Source organism: Amblyraja radiata, chromosome 22 (genome assembly GCF_010909765.2).
Source record: "Amblyraja radiata isolate CabotCenter1 chromosome 22, sAmbRad1.1.pri, whole genome shotgun sequence".
NCBI classification, from domain to species: Eukaryota; Metazoa; Chordata; class Chondrichthyes; order Rajiformes; family Rajidae; genus Amblyraja; species Amblyraja radiata.
This window is the reverse complement of record NC_045977.1, coordinates 20,357,904-20,381,097: the sequence shown is the minus strand read 5'-3', so window position 1 is coordinate 20,381,097 and position 23,194 is coordinate 20,357,904. Positions and strand designations below refer to the sequence as shown.

At 47.7% G+C, this 23,194-nt stretch overlaps 1 protein-coding gene across 1 annotated transcript in view; it reads left to right on the top strand.

Moving 5' to 3' along the window:
• The window catches only part of fam20c (FAM20C golgi associated secretory pathway kinase), a 48,551-nt gene that overhangs the window by 1,077 nt on the left and 24,280 nt on the right, over positions 1 to 23,194 (top strand). Inside the window, exons 2-3 of the mRNA XM_033040548.1 lie at positions 8,117 to 8,289; positions 19,765 to 19,843. Coding sequence (XP_032896439.1) covers positions 8,117 to 8,289; positions 19,765 to 19,843 — 252 coding nt within the window. The remainder of the gene's footprint in view (positions 1 to 8,116; positions 8,290 to 19,764; positions 19,844 to 23,194) is intronic.

Here is a 23,194-nt window from a genome sequence, read left to right as displayed (position 1 = left end):
GTAAGAGTGTCAAAGGGTTCTGGGGAGAGGGCAGGAGAATGGGGTTGAGAGGGAAGTCAGATCAACCGTGATTGAACGGCGTAGTAGACACGATGGGCTGAATGGCCTAATTCTGCACCTATGACATGAACGTTTGAACACATTCGGCCCATCAAGGCTATCCCCTGCCATCCCCCACTAACCTTCCATCAACTCCAACTACCACCCCCCCCCCCCCCCATGTTCTTGAGGGGAATCATGAGGGGTAAATGCACAGTCTTTTACCCAGAGTGGGTGGAATCTAGAACCAGAGGAATATAGGTTCATGGTGAGAGGAGAGAATAGGAACGTGAGGGGCAACATTTTCACTCAGATGGTGGCAGGTATATGTTATGATCTGCCATAGGAGGCAGTTGGGGCAGGTTCTTTAACAATATTTAAATGACATTTGGCATGTACATGGATAGGAGAGGTTTAGAGCAATATGGGCCAAACGCGGGCAGGTGGGACTAACATAGATGGGGCATTTTGGTTGGCATGGGCAAGTTGGGCTGAAGGGTACGTTACTGTGCTCAATGACTCTACGCTATTAGGACTCCAATTCCATTTTATTTGACCATATATTGCCATGAAGGGTGGTGAATGAGCTGCCGGAGGAGGTAGTTGAGGCAGGTACTATCGCAATGTTTAAGAAACATTTAGACAGGTACATGGATAGGATATGTCTAGAGGGAGATGGGGCAAACGCAGGCAAGAGGGATTTATGTAGATGGGACATGTTGGTCAGTGTGGGCGAGTTGGATTGAAGTGCCTGTTTCCACGTTGTATGATTCTATCTCCAGGACTATGTCCTTTTCACCCACATTAATCCTCATTTATTTTCCCCAAAATTTCCCATTAATTCCCTTCAGATTCTATCGCTCAGTAGAGACAATTTACAGTGCTTACTTAATCTAAATAAATCCCATTTTACTCTCCATATTCCCATCAATTACAAGCAAATCTACTGAATAAGTGCCCCCGATCCAAAGCATCGCCTGTCCATTCGATCTACAGATGCTGCCTGACCCGCTGAGTTCCTCCAGCATTTTATGTTTTGATGAATCCTGCCAGTTCCACTGTTCGCATCGTTGTATCCCTCTCGTTAGCGCATCTTCCCCAGCCAATGATCATCCATTATGGATTCCACCCTTCTTGAGGTCATCTGTTGATGGCCCTGATTTGTTCTGGCCTTTCCTCGCTTCGAGTTTATTCTCTCCCTGCCCACCTCTATTTTCAGTCTGATGAAGGGTTCTGACCTGAAACGTCACCTATTCCTTTTCTCCAGAGATCCTCCTATCGAGTCCACATCGCAGGATTAGTCATTGTTCAGCTCGAGCTGAACACACATCTCGGCATCAGTATACAATGGCGTCTTGCGCTTCTTGTGCGTAGCGGTGGAAAGTTTGGTGGAAACAGGGCCGTGACGTGAACGCTCTTTCCTTGACCCCTCTCCAGAGACGCGGCACTGTGACCCGGGTTTGACCCTGACCACGGGTGCTGTCAGTACGGAGTTTAACATTCTCGCCATGATCGCGTGAATCATTTCTGAGCGCTCCTGTTTTCTCCCACATTCCAAAGACGTACAGGTTTGCAGTTTAATTGGCTTCGGTAAAGTTGTAAATTGTCCCTAGTATGTGGGGTAGTGCTAGTGTATGGCGATCACTGGTCGGCATGGACTCGGTGGGGCAAAGGGCCTGTTTCCGCACAGTATCTCTGAAACTAAGATGCTGCCTGACCCGCTGAGTTACTGCAGCATTTTGTGTCTATCTTCGGTGTAAATCAGCATCTGCAATTCCTTCCTACACATTTACTACTTGCCCATCCACAACCAAATCTATTCTCTCTCACTTGATTCATGAATCGAGCTTGGCTCTGCTGGCACCCACCCACCCACACACTAGGAATAATCTACAGAAGCCATTTAGCCTCCCAGCATCGGGACGTTGGAGGTAACTGGAGCACCCCAGAGGAAACCCTCGCCGTTACAGAGGGTGCGTGCAAACTCCACACAGACACCGCCCAAGGTCAGGATCGAACCCACAATCGCTGGAGCTGTGAGGCCCCATCCTTATCAACTTGCACTACAGTGCCACCCCGTACACCTGTGGCATTCACGAGGGTTTGTGAGGAGGGAGCTGGGAGGGGCGTGGGTTGAGAATTGCCCTCAACAAAGGCCAGACCATCACACAAACCAACCTCCCTTCCATTGACTCCATCGACACTTCACCAACATAAGGCCACCAACATAATCAAGGGCCAGTCTCACCCTGGCCACCTCCCCATCTCCCCTCTCCCATCAGATAAGTGTGAAAACGCATACCTCCAGATTCAGAGACAGTTTCTTCCAATGGGTTTCTTCCTGGCTGTTATCGGGCAACTGAATCTATTCGCTCACCAACTGAGTCCATCCTCTCCCCTCTCATTTACCTCATTGGAGACCCTCAGACTATAATCGGACCTTGCACTAAACGTTATGCCCTTTATCCTGTATCTATACAGTGTGGAAGGTTTGATTGTAATCATGTATCGTCTTTTCGCTGACTGGATAGCACGCAATAAATAGCTTTTCAATGTACCCCGATATACGTGACAACAATATATGCTGCCTTCTGGAGTGACGGCAGGAGATTCAAATATGCCATGAGGGGACTTTATTTAATTTAATGAGTGGTTAGAGTATGGGGGTGAGGAGAGTAGGTGGTGGCGGCATTTTGCACATGTGGGGAATAACCTGCGAGTAAAAGGATTGGAAGGAGACATGGACTGCAAATGCTGGAATCTTGAGTAAAATACAAAGTGCTGGAGTAACTCAGCGGGTCAGGCAGCGTCTGTGGGGGATGTGGATAGGCTGCGTTTCTGAAGAAGGACCCCAACCTGAAACGTGTTGGAAGGAACTGCAGATGTTGGTTTGCACCGAAGATCGACACAAAATGCTGGAGGAGGTCAGCGGGTCAGGCAGCATCTCTGGAGATAAGGAAGAGATGATGTTTCGGGTCGGGACCCCTGTGTCAAGGGAAAGGGAAACTAGAGGCGTGAAAAGGTACGAAGAACAAATGAATGAAGACATGAAAGGCTTTGATTTGTCCTTTTCACACATTTCATTCATTTGTTCTTTGTACATTTTCATACCTCTAGTTTTCCTCTCCCCTGACTCTCAGTCTGAAGAAGGGTTTCGACCTGAAACGTTTCTCCAGAGATGCTGCCTGACCCGCTCAGTTACTCCAGCACCGTGTTCAGAAGAGAGACGGTTTGGGCAGGGTGTTCTTGCATAGAACCAGTCTTTTGTCGAAGGAGCCGACTCGCCCCCTTCCTGCTTTAACCCTTTCCGTGATTCAGTCCGGATTGAGCATAGGGAGCGACGCAGCTGTAGAACGGTGACACAGCAGACTGTAGACAGAGACAAGAGGACTCACAAAGCACAATTATCATTCATTGACAGTAGAACTGCAGAGATTAAAAGTTTTCCCCACTCATGTTAAAGCTCTGCCCTCCAGTCCTTTGCCCCTCTGATCCATATCCATATCCCCTCCATTCACTGCACATCCAGGTGCTTATCTAAACGTCTGTTAAACGCCACTATCGTATCTGCCTCCACCTGTACCCCGGGCAGTGCATTGCAGGAACCCACCTGTGTAAAATAAAACTTGCCCCAGCACGTCTCCTTCAAACGTTGCTCCTCTAAACTTAAAACTGTGCAGCACGGTGGCGCAGCAGTAGAGTTGCTGCCTTACAGTGCCGGGGACCTGGGTTCGATCCTGACTACAGGTGCTGTCTGTACGGAGTTTGTACGTTCTCCCTATGACCTGCGTGGGCTTTCTCCAGGTGCTCTGATTTCCTCCCGCACTCCAAAGATGTGCAGGCTTGTAGGCTAATTGGCTTAGGAAAATTGTACATTGTCCCTAATGTGTGTAGGATAGTGTTAGTGTGCGGGGATCGCTGGTCGGCACGGACTCGGTGGGCCGATGGGCCTATTTCCGGGCTCTAAACTAAACTAAATCTCCTTTAAACTTTGCTCCTCTCAACTTAAAGCTGTGCTCTTTATCTTTTATCGGACTTTTTTGGACTATATCTTGCACTGAACGTTATTCCCTTTATCCTGTATCTCTACACTGTGGGCGGCTTGATTGTAATCACGTGTATCTTTCCGCTGACTGGATAGTACGCAACAAAAACACTTCTTACTCTACCTTGTTACACATGACAATAATAAACTAAACTAAACTAAACAAATTGGACAAGCTTAGGTGGGGCATCTTGGTCAGCATGGGTGAGTTGGCACGAAGGGCCTATTTCCATGCTGTGTGATTCTGACTCTATAACTCACTGCCCGTTGGGGCAGAGACCCTCAAAAAGAACTTGATGACTAGTTACAAATGTGGATTGAATTATGAAATTGGGTTAGTCCGAGTGCATTTGATGGGTTGACATAAGTGCTGGAGAAACTCAGCGGGTGAGGCAGCATCTATGGAGCGAAGGAATTGGTGACATTTCAGGTGGAGACCCTTCTTCAGACTGATGTGGATGGTGGGGCGGGGGTGGGGTGGGGGGGGAGAGGGGGGTCGGGAAGAAGAAAGGAAGCGGAGACAGTAGGCTGTGGGAGAGCTGGGAAGGGGAGGGGAAGGAGGGAGAAAGCAAGGACTACCTGAAATTGGTGCCTTCCTCTGTGCCTTTATTGCCCATGCTTTGATCCAAACTATGGAAACACAAGGAACTGCGGGAGCTGGAATCTTGCGTAGAACACTAAGGGCTGGAGTAACTCAGCGGGTTAGGCAGTATCTCCGGAGAACATGGATAGGTGACGTTTCACAGAGTGCTGGGGTAACTCAGCTAGGTCAGGCAGCATCTCTGGAGAACATGGATAGGTGGCGTTTCGGGTTGGGACCCTGAAGAGGGCTCTCGACCCAAAACGTCACTATTCCTTTTCTCCAGAGATGCTGCCTGACCCGCTGAGTTACTCCAGCACTTTGTGTTCTTGCCGATAATTACATTACTGCTGGCCACAAGGTTTTTAAGATCTACTGAGAGAGGTTTACAGTTGCTTTAAAGTGCGCCCTTCCCTCTCTGTAGCTGTTTCTTGCTTGTTGATTACTTCTGTGTCTCGGTGTTGTCGGGGATGGAGAGAGAGGGGGAGAGGGAGAGAGAGAGAGGGAGAGGTAGAGGGAGGGAGGGAGAGAGAGGAAGAGGAGGGGAGGGAGAGATGGGTGGATGGGTGAAAAAGCATAGAGAGAAAGAAGGGAAGAGAGAACATGAGAGGATAAATGGAGAGAGAGCGCGGGGGGAGGGGGGAGAGGGAATGAGAGGCTGGAGAAGAGAGGGCTGTCAGTTTGAAGAGTGGAAGGAGCAGGCTCTGGCTGTGTAAGAAGGCCATTGCTGTGACAAGCCTATTTGTGTTGTAGTTGCCCTTGGGGCAGTCCTGACCACGAGATAGTCACTCCTCACATCCCACAAGTAAACACCTATTGTTCATGCTTGCACGGGCCAACGTCCTCTCCCTCCTGTATCAGCGACACCCCGACACTGGAGCACGGTGGATGGCAGTGTGTCTGCAGCTCTCCCCCTCTCTGTCACCCCCTCTCTGTCCCCCCCCTCCCTGTCCCCCCCCTCCCTGTCCCCCCCTCCCTGTCCCCCCCTCCCTGTCCCCCCCACCCTGTCTCCCCCTTCTCTGTCTCCGTCTCCCCCTCACCGTCTCCCCTTCTCCATTTCTCCCTCTCTGTCTCTACCTCCCTATCTCCCCTCTCAGTTGCCCCTTCTCTGTCTCCCCCTCCCTGTCTCCCCCTCTGTATCCCTCTCTCTGTCTCTCCCTCTGTCTCACACATCACCTTGGTAATGACAGCCTTTCATCTACAGTTCAAAATAAACAGTCATTTCTATCTCTCTCTCTCCCCCTGTATCTCTCTCTCTCTCTTTCTCCTTCCCTTTCTCTCTCTCCCTCTCTCTCTCTCTTTCTCTCTCTCTTTCTCCTTCCCTTTCTCTCTCTCCCTCTCTCTCTCACTCTCTTTTCACCCTCTCTGAAACCACATTTTTTTCTCCTTTTCAATATACATGAAATTTGCCTATTATTTTAATAGGTGGTACCAAATATCAAACAAAAGACATTCGAGATGTGTAGCAAACTTCGTGAGGATATTTTTTCCGGTCGTGAAATCCGGGAGCATTCTTTAACCTTCATGATATTGGAATCCAAGGACAGGGTTGGGGGACATTCCCTCTAGGCATACGTCCCATTCCCGGGATCATCACTTAGTAGCCATGTGCTCATACTCATACTTACTTTATTAGCCAACTATGTTTTGCAACATACGAGGAATTTGATTTGCACATTCATCTGAGTTTGAGTTTCGTTTATTGTCACGTGTACCAAGATACAGTGAATAGCTTTAGTTGCGTGCTAACCAGTCAGCGGAAAGACTTTACATTGGATTGGATTGGATTCAATTTTATTGTCATTGCACTTTTCAGTGCAACGAAATGGTTTAGCCTGCAGTCATAACATAGAATAAATAACAAAACAAACACTCAACGCAGTTTAAAGTCCCAAAATCATTGTCTCTTCCCTTCTTGCTCTCCCTCTGCGCTGAGGCAATCCAGGCCTCCGATGTTGTGACCCCGCCGGGTGATGGCTAGCAAGTCCCGCGGCTGAACCCGAGCTCCGCAAACGGGCCGGTTCAAACTCCGCGGCCCGGAGCGGTCGAAGCTGCCGAAGCTGCCGCCCTCCAGTCCAGCGGACGCAGCTGTAGTTTACAGCTTTACATGATTGCAATCGAGCCGTCCACAGTGTACAGGTACATGATAAAGGGAATAACATGAATAACGTTTCGTGCAAGATAAAGTCCAGTAAAGTCCGATCAAAGATAGTCCAAGATTCTCCAATGAGGTAGACAGTATCCCAGGTCTGCTCTCTCACTGTTGTTAGGATGGTTTAGTTGCCTGATAATAGTCACCTTCTGCTGGCAGCTCCATTCAACCACATTTGGTGGGGAGAGGTGACAGCATACTATTGAGGAACAATGAGGGATCTGCTTATTTGAATTGCAAATTCATTCCAGAAGGGTGCAACATTGTGGACGCGACCCATACCATCACACAAACCAACCTCCCTCTCAGTCTGAAGATGGGTCTCGACACGAAACGTCGCCCATTCCTTCTATCCAGAGACGCTGCCTGTCCCACTGAGTCGCTCCAGCATTTTGTTTCTATGTCCCTTTCATTGACTCCACTTGCAGCTCATGCTGCCTCGGCAAGGCCAGCAGTATAATCAAGGACATATAACCAAATCCCGCTCACTCCCTCTTCTCCTCTCCCCCATCAGGCAAAAGGTATATGTGTGAAAACGCATATGTCCAGATTCAGGGACAGTTTCTTCCCAGCTGTTATCAGGCAACTGAACCGCCCTCTCACCAACTAGAGAGTGGTCCTGACCTACCATCTACCTCATTGAAGACCTTCGGACTATCTTTAATCGGACTTTACTGGACTTTATCTTGCACTAAACGGTATTCACATTATTCCTTTTATCGTGTACCTGTACACTGTGGACGGCTCGATTGTAATCATGTATTGTCTTTCCGCTGACTGGTTAGCACGCAACAAAACTATTCACTGTACCCCGGTACAAGTGACAATAAACTAAACTAAACTAAACTTCTCAATGTCATTAATCTAGTTTTCATTGAAAGGGAAGGGGTTGCAGTCAGACATTTGAATGGGCAAAAGAGTGCTTGGCCTTAAGTGCAAGGGAGTTTACTTTAGAAATACAGCGTGAAAACAGGCCCTTCAGCCCCACGCTGAGTAATGATCATCCCGTACACTAGCACTATCTTACACACACCCAGAGACAATTTACAATTTTACCAAAGCCAATTAACCTACAAACTTGTACGTCTTTGGAGTGTGGGACGAAGCCGGAGCACCCGGAGAAAAACCCACGCGGTCACAGGGAGGGCGTACAAACTCCGTACAGACAGCACCCATTGCCAGGATTGAACCTGTGTCTCTGGCGCTGTGAGGCAGCAACTCTTCCAGCAGTGGGCCTGTCTCTTTCTTTGTCGACTGCCGTAGACGGATGGGTTTGACTTGTGAATCGTTTCTGTTTCAGGGCCAATGAAGAGGAGGGTTACGCGGCCGCTGGTAGTGAGACCGCCATTGACTCCTACCCCAACTGGTTAAAGTTTCACATCGGGATAAACCGCTACGAGTTGTATTCCCGCCACAACCCTGCGATCGATGGGCTGCTGGGCGACCTGGCTACTCAGCAGATCTCCAGTGTTGGTGAGCACATCTCCATTTCAACATAGGTCCACCGCCGATTTTCCGGCATCCCCTTGGTTTCCGGAGCCTATCTGGATTATCCGTTTAGCTGGACCAACCGAGAGGAGTCCAACGGTGCCAGAATGGTCCACCTAGGCCGCTGGTAAGCTGGGATACCGGCCGGTAAACTTGGCCTCATAAGTCGGCTATGGGAATGGATCTACCGGCTCCGGCGGGGCTAGAGTTCCAAAGTCCCGGCTACAGGGGGCAAACTCGACCCACCGATCGGACCCGGTGAGGTGGGGATCGGCCGCCTCACCACATTTGGTGCCACTTTTTCGGTGGAACCTTTTTGGGGGAATTTCAAGTGCGCCCTCGTGATTTTTTCCGGAATAAAGCAGGTGGCGGACCATCAGATACAGGAATATCGGTGGTGGACCTGTACTACACCTGTACTCATGTTACCCATCCCTATCTACATCTTGCACTTGCAGCTTCTCCACGCCATCTGAAGTCTAAACTTACCCATGTCAACCAACATGCCCATCTATACCAGTCCCACATGCCTGCATTTGGCCCATATCTCTCTAAACCTATCCTATCCTTGTACGTCCAAATGTTTTTTAAGCGTTGTAATAGTACCTGCCTCTACTACCTCCTCTATCAGCCTGTTCCATTTACATACCACCCTTTGTGCAAAAAAGTTGTCTCTCAGGTGCCTATTAAATCTTTCCCCCTAACATAAGCCTATGTCCTCTGGTTCTCGATTCCCCTACTCTATGTAAAAGACTCTGCGCGTTTGAAGAAGGGTCTGAAGTCGGGTTCTGACCCGAAACGTCACCAATCCTTTTTCACCAGAGATTCTGCCTTCCGCTGAGTTACTCCAGCACTTTGTATCTATCTTAGAGTCATAGAGTGATAGAGGGTGGAATAGACACTTTGGCCCAACTTGCCCACACTGGCCACATGTCCCAGCTACACTAGTCCCACCTGCCAGCATTTGCCTCCAAACATGTCCAATCCATGTACCTGTCTACTGTTTCTTAAATGTTGGGATAGAATCTGCGTCAACTGTCCCTCCCCCCCCCCCCCCCCCGGCGCAAATCTTCTGTGCATATACCCAATCTCTTCCCCTCATGATCTTATACACCTCTATAAGCTCACTCCTCATCCTCCTGCGCTCCAAAGAATAAAGTCCTAGCCTGCCCAACATCTCCCTGTAGCTCAGGCCTCCGAGTCCTGGCAACACTTTCATAGATCTCTGCACCCTTTCCAACTTAACAGCATCTTTCGTATAACAGGCTAACCACAACTGAATAAAATACTCTGCACTCATTACAGCACAGGAGCGGGCTCTGTGACCTGCAATGTCTGTGTGGAACATGATGCCAAGAACAACTCTTATCTTCCTGCACATGATCCATATCCCTCCGTGCCTTGCATAAACACGCATCAATCTAAACGTTTTTAAAATGTCCTAGCTCTAACATTTCCCTGTCCCCAAATTCTTAACTGGGAGCGGCACAGAGACGCAGCCTTACAGCACCAGACCGCGGGTGCTGTCTGTACGGAGTTTGTACGTTCTCTCCATGACCTGCGTGGATTTTCTCCCGGTTCTTCGGTTTCCTCCCACACTCCAAAGACGTGTAGTTTCATTGGCTTCGGAATAATGTGAATTGTCCCTAGTGTGTGAGGCTAGTGTTAGATTGCGGGGATCGTGGGTCGAAGGGCCTGTTTCTGCACTGTATCTCTAAACTAAACTAAACTAAACTAAACTAAATTAAACTAAACTGAACTCTCTCTCTCTCTATTGCCGTCTATATCTCTCATTTCCCTTTCCCCTGACTCTCAGTCTGAAGAAGGGTCTCGACCCGAAACATCACCCAAACCTTCTCTCCAGAGATGCTGAGTTAATTCAGCATTTTGTGTGTATCTTAAACTCCCTTGCACTTTAGGCCAATGTGCCACTTGCCTTTCTAACTAATTACTGCACCTGCCTGCTATGATTCATTCTCAAGAACAACTAGATCTCTCTGTCCCTCACTCACCTGTTGTCTCTCTCTCCATGGAGATAATAATCAGTTTTTTGGATTCCTCGTACCAAAGTTCATATCCTCACACTTTCCCACATTGAACTCAACTTGCCGAGTTTTTTCTCATGAACCCAACCCATTTATATCCTGTTGCAGAGTTTTAATACGCTCACCGTAACTTGTCCTCTCCCCAACCCTCATGGTATCGACAATCTCAGATACTTTACACATGCACCCCATGCTCCAGGATTTGCATATCAACCATAAACAACTACAGGGAGTTGAGAACTGGTCCTTGGAGCCTGAGGAAGATATGTTTATTTCAAATGCCTTTTTTCTATATGATGTTTGATGTTGGATAGTATCGACGAGTTGGGACGAAGGGCCTGTCTCCGTGATGTATGACTCTGTGACTCTATCGTAACCTATGGAACCTCATTCCATGCCAACACTTTTACGTGAATAAGGGGCATCGAGTTGCTGCCTTACAGCGCTGGAGATTCGGGTTTGATCCTGACTCTGGGTGTTGTCTATATGGCGTTTGCATGTTCTCTCGTTGCATGTGACCACCTGGCTTTCATCTGCGTTGCTCTGGTTTCCTCCTACATTCCAAATACGGGCATGTTTGTAGGTTAATTGGCCTGTAAAATTGTCCCTAGTGTGTGAGATAGAACCAGTGTACGGGGTGATCGTTGGCCGGCACTAGCTCAGTGGGTAAAGCACCGTTGCCAAGCTGTATCTTTTTAGTTTGGTTTAGTTTAGCTTACGGATAAAGCATGGAAACCAGGCCCCTTTGGCTCACCGGGTCTCTGGCGCTGTAAGGCAGCAACTCTACCGCTACACCACCGTCTCACGCATCCCTAGACTAAAAATCCAGGGGATGATTGGGTTAAGGTATGAGGAACGTGGGCCTGTACTCACTGGAGTTTATAAAGATGAGGGGGAGCGCGAACGCATTGAAACCTACCCAATAATAAAAGGCCTAGATGGGACTAGTGTAGATGGGGACATGTTGGTCGGCGTAGGCAAGTTGGGCCAAATAACCTGTTTCCATGCTGTATGACACTATGACTAAGTGGTTGCGATAAGGAATGGACTTTTGGAAGGGCATTCAACGGAATGTGCAGAAGTCAATTGGACACATGCTTGTTGGGAAAGTTATGAGGCCACAGGGACTGGGAATGGGACTGGGACTGGGACTGGACTAATTGAATAGCTCTGCCAAGGCGGCAGCAAACTCGTTTGACTAATTGGCCTTGTGCGCTGATCGAGCGGTGAAACAGGCCAATTATCCAATTGCATTACAAGTTTATAGGTCGGTCTTTATACTCTTCCATTCAATCCCCTCTAATAGTAGTCTTAATTAGCAACAAACGTGCGCGACCTGCTTTAACGTTATAAGCAATCATATTAAGTTACAATCTGATCATATTTTCATAAGCAAATATCCCTCCCCCGCCCCTTTTTTCCAATTTAATGTCAAGGCCTCTCCACTGTATTGGTTTCAAATACAGAGCCCCAGAGTAATACAGCACAGAAACAGGCCCTTCGGCCCAACCTGCCCATGCCGACCAGGGCGCCAATCTACACCAGTCCCACCTGCCCTGCGTTTGGCCCATCTCGCTCCAAACCGTTCCTTTCAATATACCTGCGCATATGTCTATTTAATGTGTTTATAGTACTTGCCTCAAATACCTCTTCTGGGTGCTGGTTCCATATAACCCACTGCTCTATGTGTGAAAAAGTTGCCCATCAGGTTCCCATTGGGGACGTCTGGTTCTTGATCCCCCTACCTTGAGTAAAACACTTTGTGCATTGACTCTGCCTATTCCCCTCATGATATTATATACCTCGTCCAGATGATTCTTCAATGTTGGTAGTTTTCCACCACCTCTTCAAGCAGTGCGTTCCATATGCCAACCATTCACAAGGTGAAAAAGTTCCTCCTTAGATTTTCTCCAAATCTTTCACCCTTTACTGTAAACCTGTCCCCTGTAATGATAGGTAACCACTCTATGATGAAATGTTTCTTAATATAACCTTATCTATGTGCTTCATTATCTTGTACACCTCTATCAGGTCTTCTCTCAACCTACTCTGCTCTGAGGAAAACCAAACTCAGTTTAGTTTAGAGATACAGCGTGCAAACAGGCCCTTTGACCCACTGAGCCCACCCCAACCAACGATGACGTGTAGACTAGTTCTATATTATCCCACTTTTCACATCTACTCCCGACACACTAGGAGCTATTTACAGCAACCAATTAGCCTACAAACCCGCTTGTCTTTGGAATGTGGGAGGAAAGTGGAGCACCCGGAGAAAACCCACGCAGTCAGGGGAAGAATGTACAACTTCTGCACAGACAGCGACCATAGTCAGGATTATCCCCGGGTCTCTGTCACTGCTACAGTCACGCCATTGTGCTGCATATCTTCCTTCTTCATCACCCCATCTACGTATGCTGCAACCTTTATTGGTCCTTGGACATATACACCAAGTGTTCCTTGTTCCCCAACACTCCCCTGGGCCCCACCATTTCATTCTTATTTGACCTCCTAAAGTGCTTCACCTTGCTCTTATTGGGATGAAATTCCACCCGCCCTTGCTCTGCCCATCATGCCGACTGATCAATAACATCCTGTAGCCTACAACTGTTAACAACACCAACAATCATGTCATCTGCAAACTTACTAATTATACTTCCTGCATTCACATCCAAATAATCTGTGTACCACAAGTAGTGAGGATCCTAGCACTTGATGCTGTGGTACGTCATTGGTCACGGTGGTGCAGCTGGTAGAGCCGCTGCCTCACAGTGCAGGAGTCCCGGGTTCGATCCTGACTACGGGTACTGTCTGTACAGAGTTTGCACGTTCTCCCTGCGACTGCATTGGTTTTCTCCGGGTGTTCTGATTTCATCCCACACTCCAAAGACGGCACAGGTTCGTAGGTTAATTGGCTTCAGTAAAATTGTAAATTGTCCGTAGTGTGTAGGATAGTGCTAGTGTGAGGGTGATCGCTGGTCGGCACGGACTCGGTGGGCAGAAGGGCCTGTTTACCGGGCCTGTGTCTCTAAAGGCTACCATTCAAGCCGGAGAGGGGACCAGAGTTGGTGGCGGAATTATTTGGAGATAGAGGAGTAAGAATGCAAAAGGCGTGATATATTTAACTATAAAAGCAAAAAAGGTTCAGAACAAGATTGTTCAAGTTAAAGGGATAAAAGTAGCCAAAACCAGTTGGAACTAAAATATAGATCAGATGTCGTGAGAATATTAGTATCCCACATGAGCAGTTGGAGTTTCCAAGTACATCATTCAAACTTTAGAGGATACGGAGACCTGGCATTGCTTTCAGAAAGATGTTGGTGATATTGCTTGTCAATGTTTGGGGTTAGGGGTTGAAGAAGGAAGTAGAGCAAACTTGAAAATTGTGCTTGGAAATGTGGTCATAGAGTCATACAGCGTGGAACCAGGCCCTTCGGCCCAACTTGCCCACACCGACCAACATACCCCACCTACACTAGTCCCACCTACCTGCATTTGGTAAAAATTGTAAATTGTCCCTAGTGGGTAGGATAGTGCCAGTGTACGGGGTGATCACTGGTCATTGCGGACCCGGTGGGCCGAAGGGCCTGTTCTCGTACTGTATACAAAGTCAGGCAGCATCTAAGGAGAGAGAAATAGTCCACATTTCGGATATAAGACCCTACAAACCCGCACATCTTGGGGATGTGGGAGGAAACCGGAGCTCTGGAAACCCATGCAGTCACAGGGAGAACATGCAAACTTCACACAGGCAGCACACAAGGTCAGGATTGAACCCGGGACATGGGTACTGTGAAGCAGCAGCTGTTGTCAGCTTCGCCCCCAGTCCCACCCTTCTTCGGAGTGGGTCCCACCCCGAAACGTCCTCTGTCTCTTCCCACCACAGATGCTGCCTGACCTGCTGAATTCATGTTCATACGAAGGAGTTCTGAAGAAGGAACCCGACCCGAAACGTCGCCTGTCCATTCCATGCACACAATGGCTAGGGGACCCTTCTTCAGACCCTCCAAACAGGAGATGCTGCCTGACCCGCTGAGTTACTTCAGCACTTTGTATTTTACATACGAATCAGTCACATTGATTGCAACAGCTTCCAATTAAATGCATCTCCTTTTTCACTGCAATGAATAATTTCACTAAAAAAACAGAGACACTATGACTGTTAAAAAGAGATGCATGTTGATTGCCTGCAGCCAGTTAGACAACCTTGGGTAACACCTTAGCAATTACTGCGTATCAGCGGTATAATAATAGCCATATGATAGATAGGAAATGGGAGTTTGGTTGCATTTCAATCAGGGAATTATAATTTCACAACATCCCACAGGAGCCCTGGTCACAATGCTATCTGATAGAAAAGGTTGCTATTGTGACTTTGAATTAAAAAATAAATTAGAAGTGTGCCACAGTTATAATGAGAAATTGCAGAGAGTTGTGGATATAGCCCAGTCCATCACACAGACCAGACCAGACTCCCCACCATTGACTCCCATCTACACATCACGCTGCCTTGTAACAGCAACCAACATAATCAAAGGCTTGTCCCATCCCGGTCGTTCCTTCTTCTCAACTCTCCCGTCCGGCAGAAGAAACAGAAGCTTGAAAGCGCGCACCACCAGACTCAGGAACAGCTTCTTCCCCTCTGTTGTGAGAATACATATCTCCAGATTCAGGGACAGTTCCGTCATAGCTGTTATCCGGCAGTTGAACAGGACTATCTTTAATCGGACTTTACTGGACTTCATCTTGCACTAAACATTATTCCCTTTATCCTGTACCTGTACACTGTGCACGGCTCGATGGTAATCATGTATAGTCTTCCCGCTGAATGGATAGCACACAACAAAAAAGTTTTTCATGTACCTCGGTACACGTGACAATAAACAAAACTATCTGATGTTATCAGGCTTCTGAACTGTCCTTCCATAAGCTAGGGTACTGTCTGATTCACCTCCACCCCATTGTGGACATAGAAACATGGAAACATAGAAAATAGGTGCAGGAGTAGGCCATTCGGCCCTTCGATCCTGCACCGCCATTCGATATGATCATGGCTGATCATCCAACTCAGTATCCTGTACCTGCCTTCTCTCCATACCCCCTGATCCCTTTAGCCACAAGGGCCACATCTAACTCCCTCTTAAATATAGCCAATGAACTGGCCTCAACTACCTTCTGTGGCAGAGAATTCCAGAGATTCACCACTCTCTGTGTGAAATTTATTTTTCTCATCTCGGTCCTAAAAGATTTCCCCCTTATCCTTAAACTGTGACCCCTAGTTCTGGACTTCCCCAACATCGGGAACATTGGACTTTGTCTCTGGAACTGATGCGCTACAATGCTGAGATCTGTATTCTGCACTCTGTATCTTCCCCTTTGTTCTACGTAAGGTACTTGAGTTTGGCTTGATTGCATCTACGTATAGTATTATCTGATCAGATTAGATACCTTGCAAAACAATCCTCGGTAAATGTAACAATAAGAAACCTAAATATAATGCCGATTCTGGTTTACAAAAAGGACACAAAGTGCTGTTGTAACTCAGCGGGTCAGGCAGCATCTCTGGAGGACATGGATAGGTGACATTTCAGGGCTGGACCCTTCTTTAGACTTAACTAGTTTAGTTTAGCTTATTATTGTCACGTGTACCAAGGTACAGTGAAAAGCTTTTAGCTGTGTGCCAACTAGTCAGAGGAAAGACAATACATGATTACAATCAAGACAATGATTACCAGAAGTTGATTTGGTCCGACCCTGATTTGTTCTGGGTTTAGCTCAAAGAGTCACCTATCCGTGTTCTCCAGAGATGCTGCCTGAAGTGTTGAGTTACTCCAGTATTTTGTTCAGAGTTTAGAGACACGGTGCGGGAACAGGCCCTTTGGCCCACTGAGTCTGTGCCGACTCACCCCGTACACTAGCCCTATCCTACACACCAGGGACATTTTACAAAATTACTGAAACCAATCAACCTGTCAACCTGCACATCTTTGGAGTGTGGGGCGAAACCGGAGCACCTGGAGAAAACCCACGCTGTCGCAGGGAGGGCGTACGAACTCCGTATCGACAGCACCCAGAGTGAGGATCCAAGCCAGGTCTCAGGCACTGTCAGTCTGCAACTATACTGCCCTGGCACCCTGCCGCCTTACCCTCTAGATGTATATTCGTTAGATCCCCTATAGTTGTTCCCATCCTCTCTCTAGGATTCATCCGCCAGCATAATCAAGGACCAGTCTCGCTCCAGTCACTCCCTCTTCTCCCCTCCGCAACAGGCAAGTCTTACAGAAGTGTAACACTTACTATGTAGCTATTGGAGACCCTCAGACTATCTTTAATCGGACTTTATTGGGCTTTATCTTGCACTAAACGTTATTCCCTTGATCATGTATCTGTACACTGTGGACGGCTCAATTGTAATCATGTATAGTCTATCCGCTGACTGGTTAGCATGCAACAAAAGCTTCTCACTGTACAGGTGACAATAAACTAAACTAATCACCTTGTTCCACCGTTGCCGAGAGCAGTACGCCCTCTGGGCAGTTGTGAACCAGCATGTACAGTTCTCTGCAGTCTGATCAATGAGTTTTATTCTCTACAAATATATCAGGGCAGGTCTGGGCTCCTTTGCCCCAACAAGCCTGTGCTGGTGTTTACTTCTCGTTCCTTCTCACTTCCCTCCCTCCCTCCCATCCTCCCACCCTGTCTGTCTTCCCTGCGTCTTTATCCCCGCCACCCAGCTGATAAATGGTTAGGGGTTCAGCTCCGCCCCAGGCCACCCCCCATCCCTGTGGGAGAGAGCTTCATCCTCCCCTGCGCACTCTCCCAAATTCCACCCCGGACCGTTCCTGACAAGTCGAGACACACGCTTCTCCGTGCTTGCCCTGTCAAACCTGTTTGTTGTAGTGCACGCCACTGTCAGGATGGCACGGTGGCGCAGCGGTAGAGTTGCTGCCGTACAACAGCGCCAGAGACCCGGGTTCCATCCTGACTACGGGGTGCTGTCTGTACGGAGTTTGAACGTTCTCCCTGTGACCAAGTGGGATTTTTCTGGGTGCTCCAGTTTCCTCCCACACTCCAAAGACGTGCAGGTTTGTAGGTTCTCAGCGGGTGCAGCAGCATCTATGGAGCAGAGGAAATAGGCAATGTTTCGGGCCGAAACCTTTCTTCAGACGAAGGAGGGTTTTGGCCCGAAACGTTGCCTATTTCCTTCGCTCCATAGATGCTGCTGCACCCGCTGAGTTTCTCCAGCTTTTTGGTGTACCTTCGATTATCCAGCATCTGCAGTTCCTTCTTAAACAGGTTTGTAGGTTAATTAGCTTTTGGTAAAAATTGTAAATTGTTCCTAGTGTGGGATAGTGCTTGTGATCGCTGGTTGGCATGGACTCGGTGGGCCTGTTTCCGCTAAAGTTTAAAGTCAGGCAGCTTCTGTGGAGAGAGAAATACTCCACATTTGGGATATAAGACCGTTTTGGGTCAGGACCCTCCGTTAGACTGATGCAACAAACCTGCACGTCTTTGGGATGTGGGAGGAAACCGGAGCGCCCAGAGGAAACCCACACGGTCACAGGGAGAACATGCAAACTCCACACGCAGGCAGCACCCGAGGTCAGGATGGGACCCGGGTCTCTGGCGCTGTGAGGCAGCAGCTCTAACAGCTGCGCCACTGTGCCGCCGCCTTGGAAAGCAAGTACGTGCAAACTCCACACTCCAAACAGTACCCAAGGTCAGGATCAAGCCCAGCACAGACAGTGTGGGCAGAAGGGCCCGTTCCTGAGCTGTACTGTTTTATATTCAATGCAACAGAGGATGGGGTTCTGTCTGACAGAGGAGAGGTAACGTCAAGGACTGACACCATTAGAGCGTTACATAAATTGTCTGATATGAAATCTGATCAGTCGGCTGCTTGCTTGTCGCCCTATTTTGCTCCACTGATTTCTCCAGAAATATCCGCTGTGTCTCTGGTTAATTCAAGATGACATTCTCATCATCAGAGAACAGAGTACAGATTGCTTTTCTCTCCCCTAAGGTCAGCTGCTAATATTATCCGGTACATACAATGAGAGAAAACCTGCTGTAAATCTGTGGAACCCTGCAGACGGTGGCAATCTCTTCCCACGGTGGCTGAGGGAAGATAAGAGATTATGTACACTGGCGAGATGCCAGGATTAGTTGGCTCTTGATATGAAAATCTGTATTTTCATCTTAAAATGGCTAGCGTCTAGAGGACAAAGCAGAGATTTGATCTGATCGGGGCTAAGAATTAATTCCTCCCATCAGTGTTGCATTGTATGCCATCTGTAGACCACGGTGGCGCAAAGGGTGGCACAGTGGCGCAGCTGGTAGAGCTGCTGCCTCACAGCACCAGAGACCCAGGTTCCATCCTGACCTTGGGTACTGTCTGTACGGAGTTTGCACGTTCTCCCTGCGACTGCTTGGGTTCCAGGATGATGTAGGATAGAGCTAGAATGATCGGGTGATTGCTGGTCAGTGTGGATTCGATGGGCTGAATGGCTCGTTTCCACACTATATATCTCTAAAAACTAAAAGGCTAAAAAAATGAAAAGGAGTAAAGGGAGAGGAGAGGAAAGGAGTGCAATGTGGAGGGCAGATATTGTTCATAAATTCATGTTCATAAATTATAGGGTGGTTAAGAATTAGGCCATTCGGCCCATCAAGTCTGCGCCACCATTCAATCATGGCTGATTTGTCTTTCCCTATTCTCCTGCCTTATCCCCATAACCCCTGACACCTGTACTAATAAAGAATCTGTCATTCTGTAAAAATACCCAATTACGGCCTTCACAGGCGTCTGTAGCAATGAATTCCACAGATTCTCCACCCTCTGAGTAAAGAAATTCCTCCTCATCCTCTTTCTAAAGGTATGTTCTTTTATTCTAAGGCTGTGCCCTCTGGTCCTATACTTTCTATTGGAAAAATCCTCTCCACATCCACTCTATCCAGGCCTTTCGCTATTTGATGTTTCAATGTTCATCCTAAACTCATATCGGGGACATTTCCTCTCTTTCCTCTCCCCCTGCCCTCTACTATAATCAGTCTGAAGAAGGATCACAACCTGAAATATCGCCTGTCCATTCCCTCTCCCGATGCTGCTCGACCCATTGAGTTACTCCGGTGATTATGAAAATCCTGAAAGAGATGGGATTAGTTAGAGTTTGAGTTTGAGTTTAATTTATCGTCATGTGAACTAAAGGTACAGTGAAAAACCTTTGTTGCGTGCTAACCAGTCAGCAGAAAGACAATACATGATTACAATCGAGCCTTCCACAAGTCGATCACTATTTCCTTTGGCGTTGTGGAAATACAAGCCACTTTCCTAAATTCTCAAGTCGCCAAATGCCAGTTTGCGTTTTGAATGAAGTGTACGTTTTAGTTGACCACCCATTTGTTTTTCACCTCACAGCGATGAAATCTGGAGGCACTCAGCTGAAACTCATCATGACGTTCCAAAACTATGGGCAGGCCCTCTTCAAGCCGATGAAGTGAGTACATTTCATTGTTATCCCTCTATGGCCACCACAGCTGCTGGACAGTAAATGTGAATGTTCTTTAAACATGCCTCATTGATGCCACTCCGAATAATCCTTTTGTTCCTTTTGCCAAACAAACCTCTTTTTACACTCAGACTCTCAGTCTGAAGAAGGGTCTCGACCCGAAACATCACCTATTCCTTTCCTTCAGAGATGCTGCCTGTCCCACTGAGTTACTCCAGCACTTTGTGCCTATCTTTTTACACCGGTGTATAAGATCATGAGAGGGGATAGATCGGGTAAAAATGCGCAGTCATTTGCCCGCTGTGACTGCCCCCTACCACGCATGAACTTACCAAGAGAGGGGAAACGCTGGCAAACCTCCCCAGTGGACTCTCTCTCCGGGACCTCGGGGCTCTGCCTAATTCAGCTGCTACGATCCGAAACGTTGCCTCCCCCTGGCGTGAGGCAGCGTCACGCTTCACGGCACACGGGGACTGGATGTCCTGAGCTTGTGTAACTCAATTCATTCATTCATTCGCGTGAAGCCCATATGCTGGCAGAGGCTGTCAATTCCCACCGACTATTCCCACTGGCTATTGAACACTACAAACAGCCACTTGACCTTGAACTACAAACTGCCTTGGGTGCACTAGGGACCTCGGGTTTTTAGCTATGGCTGGAGAAAGGCAGAAAGTGCTGGAGTAACGCAGCGGGTCAGGCAGCATCACTGAAGAACATGGATCGGTCCCGTTTGGGGTTGGGACCCTTCTTCAGTCTGATTGTAGTCGGCGGATTCATTTAAATGACTCAAATGATCCAATGGAATTGAATCATGGAACAGAACGTGGATAGGTGACATTTTGGGTTGGGACCCTTCTTCGGACTGATTGTAGTAGAGAGGAGTAATATTTGGCACCAAATTATTTGTTTTGTTTAGAGATACAGCAAGGAAAGGCCCTTCGGCCCACCAAGTCCACGCCGACCATCGATCACCCGTTCACACTAGTTCCATGTGATCCTACTTTCGCATCCACTCCCCACACACTGAGGGCAATTTACAGAGGGCCGGTTGACCTACAAACACACACGTCTTTGGGATGTGGGAGGAAGCCAGAGGAAACCCAAGCGGTCACAGGGAGAACATGCAAACTCCACACACAGACAGCACCCGAGGTCAGGATCGAACCCGTGTCTCTGGAGCTGTGCAGCAGTGCCTCTATTATCTTTTTCACCGTGCTCTCTTAAGGAGAACCATGAAGGGTTATCAACATGCAGTAACAGATCCTGCAACTTAAAATAAGGGGCTGTTACTTCAAAAGTTCCAAGATATAAATAAGCAAACTTGTGGAGATATCCATGGTGACCTTGTTACTGAGATTATCACAGAGCTTCTGCATTAGCACAGGTTATCAGTCAGGAATGAAGGAATTGAACACCCTATCTGCTGGGAATGTATGCCAGGTTAATGCTTACTTCACTGGCCACTGTGGACATTGATGTAACTTCTTTCATAGGCTCAGTGTTTAAAGCCCCCTTTTAGAAGGATATGGGCCAAACGCAGATCAGTGGGTGGACCGTAAGGAGGGCATATTAGTCACCAGGGACGAGCTGGGCTGAAGGGCCTGTTTCCGTGCTGTGTGTCTCTATGACTATAATTAAATATTTATGATTCAATTATACTTTATTGCCACATGTACCTAGGTGCTGTGAAATGCTTTGTCCACCGAAAGTTCAGCGAACAGTCCTATCTACTGCTTGCCGCCGCACGTGGCAGCATTCCGTCCTCCTCCCCCAACCCCACCATTCAGATAATAATCTGCCTCCTTGTTCTTGCCGCCAAAGTGGATAACCTCACATTCTTCTACATTATACTGCATCTGCCATGCATCTGCCCACTCACTCAACCTGCCCAAGTCATCCTGCAACCTCCTTGCTTCCTCTACGCAGTTCACACTGCCACCCAGCTTTGTGTCATCTGCAAATTTGCTAGTGTTACTTTTAATCCCATTATCTAAAACGTTAATATATATTGTAAATTGTTTGAGACTCCAGCACCGAGCCTTGCGGCACTTCACTCGCCACTGCCTGCCATTCCGACAGGGACCCGTTTATTCCTACTCTTTGTCTCCTGTCTGCCAACCAATTCTCTATCCATGTCAATACCGTACCCCCAATACCATGTGCTCTAATTTTGCCCATTAATCTCCTGTGTGGGACCTTATCAAAGGCTTTCTGAAAGTCCAGAAACACCACATCCACTGGCTCTCCTTCATCCATTTTATTTGTCACATCCTTAAAAAATTACAGAAGATTAGTCAAGCATGATTTCCCCTTCATAAATCCATGCTGACTTGGACCAATCCTTTTACTGCTATCCAAATGCGGCGTTATTACATCTTTAATAATTGACTCCAGTATCTTCCCCACCACCGATGATCTATAATTCCTTGTTTTCTCTCTCGCTCCTTTCTTGAAAAGTGGGATAACATTAGCTACCCTCCAATCTACAGGAACAGATCCTGAATCTATCAAAGATTGGAAAATGATCACCAATACGTCCACGAATACTAGAGCCACCTCCTTGAGTACCCTGGGATGCAGACCATCAGGTCCTGGGGATTTATCAGCCTTCAGTCCCATCAGTCTACCCAATACAATTTCTCGCCTAATGCAATTATTTTTTCAGTTCCTCTGTCTCCCGTACATCTGGGAGATTGTTTGTATCTTCCTTAGTGAAGACAGAACCAAAGTACCTGTTCAACTCTTCTGCCATTTCCTTGTTCCCTATAATAATTTCATCTGTTTCTGCCTTCAAGGGATCCAAATGTGTCTTTACTAATCTTTTTCTCTTAACATATCTTTTCTCTTAACATATGTGTCAAACGCAGGTCAGTGGGTGGACCGTAAGCAGGGCATATTAGTCACCAGGGACGAGCTGGGCTGAACGGCCTGTTTCCGCTGTGTGACTCTATGACTATAATTAAATATTTATGATTCAATGATATTTTATTGCCACATGTACCTAGGTGCAGTGAAATGCATTGTCACCAAATGTTCAGCGAACAGCCCTATCTACTGCTTGCCGTTGCACGTGGTAGCAGTCTGTCCCCCCACCCCACCCCACTGCCGGGTCTCCCTTTGTTCTCGGTGCCCCCCCTCACCCCCCCTCCCCCCCACCCTGTTTGAAGTACAGCCACCTCTGTAAATCCCATTCAGTGCACAGCAAGCTCTCACAATCGTGAGAAGACAACATCATTGGATAAGAAGGGTCTTGATCTGAAACGTCACCTATTCCTTTCCTCCAGAGATACTGCCTGACCCGCTGAATCTGCAGTTCCCTCCGACATCATTGGGGTTGTT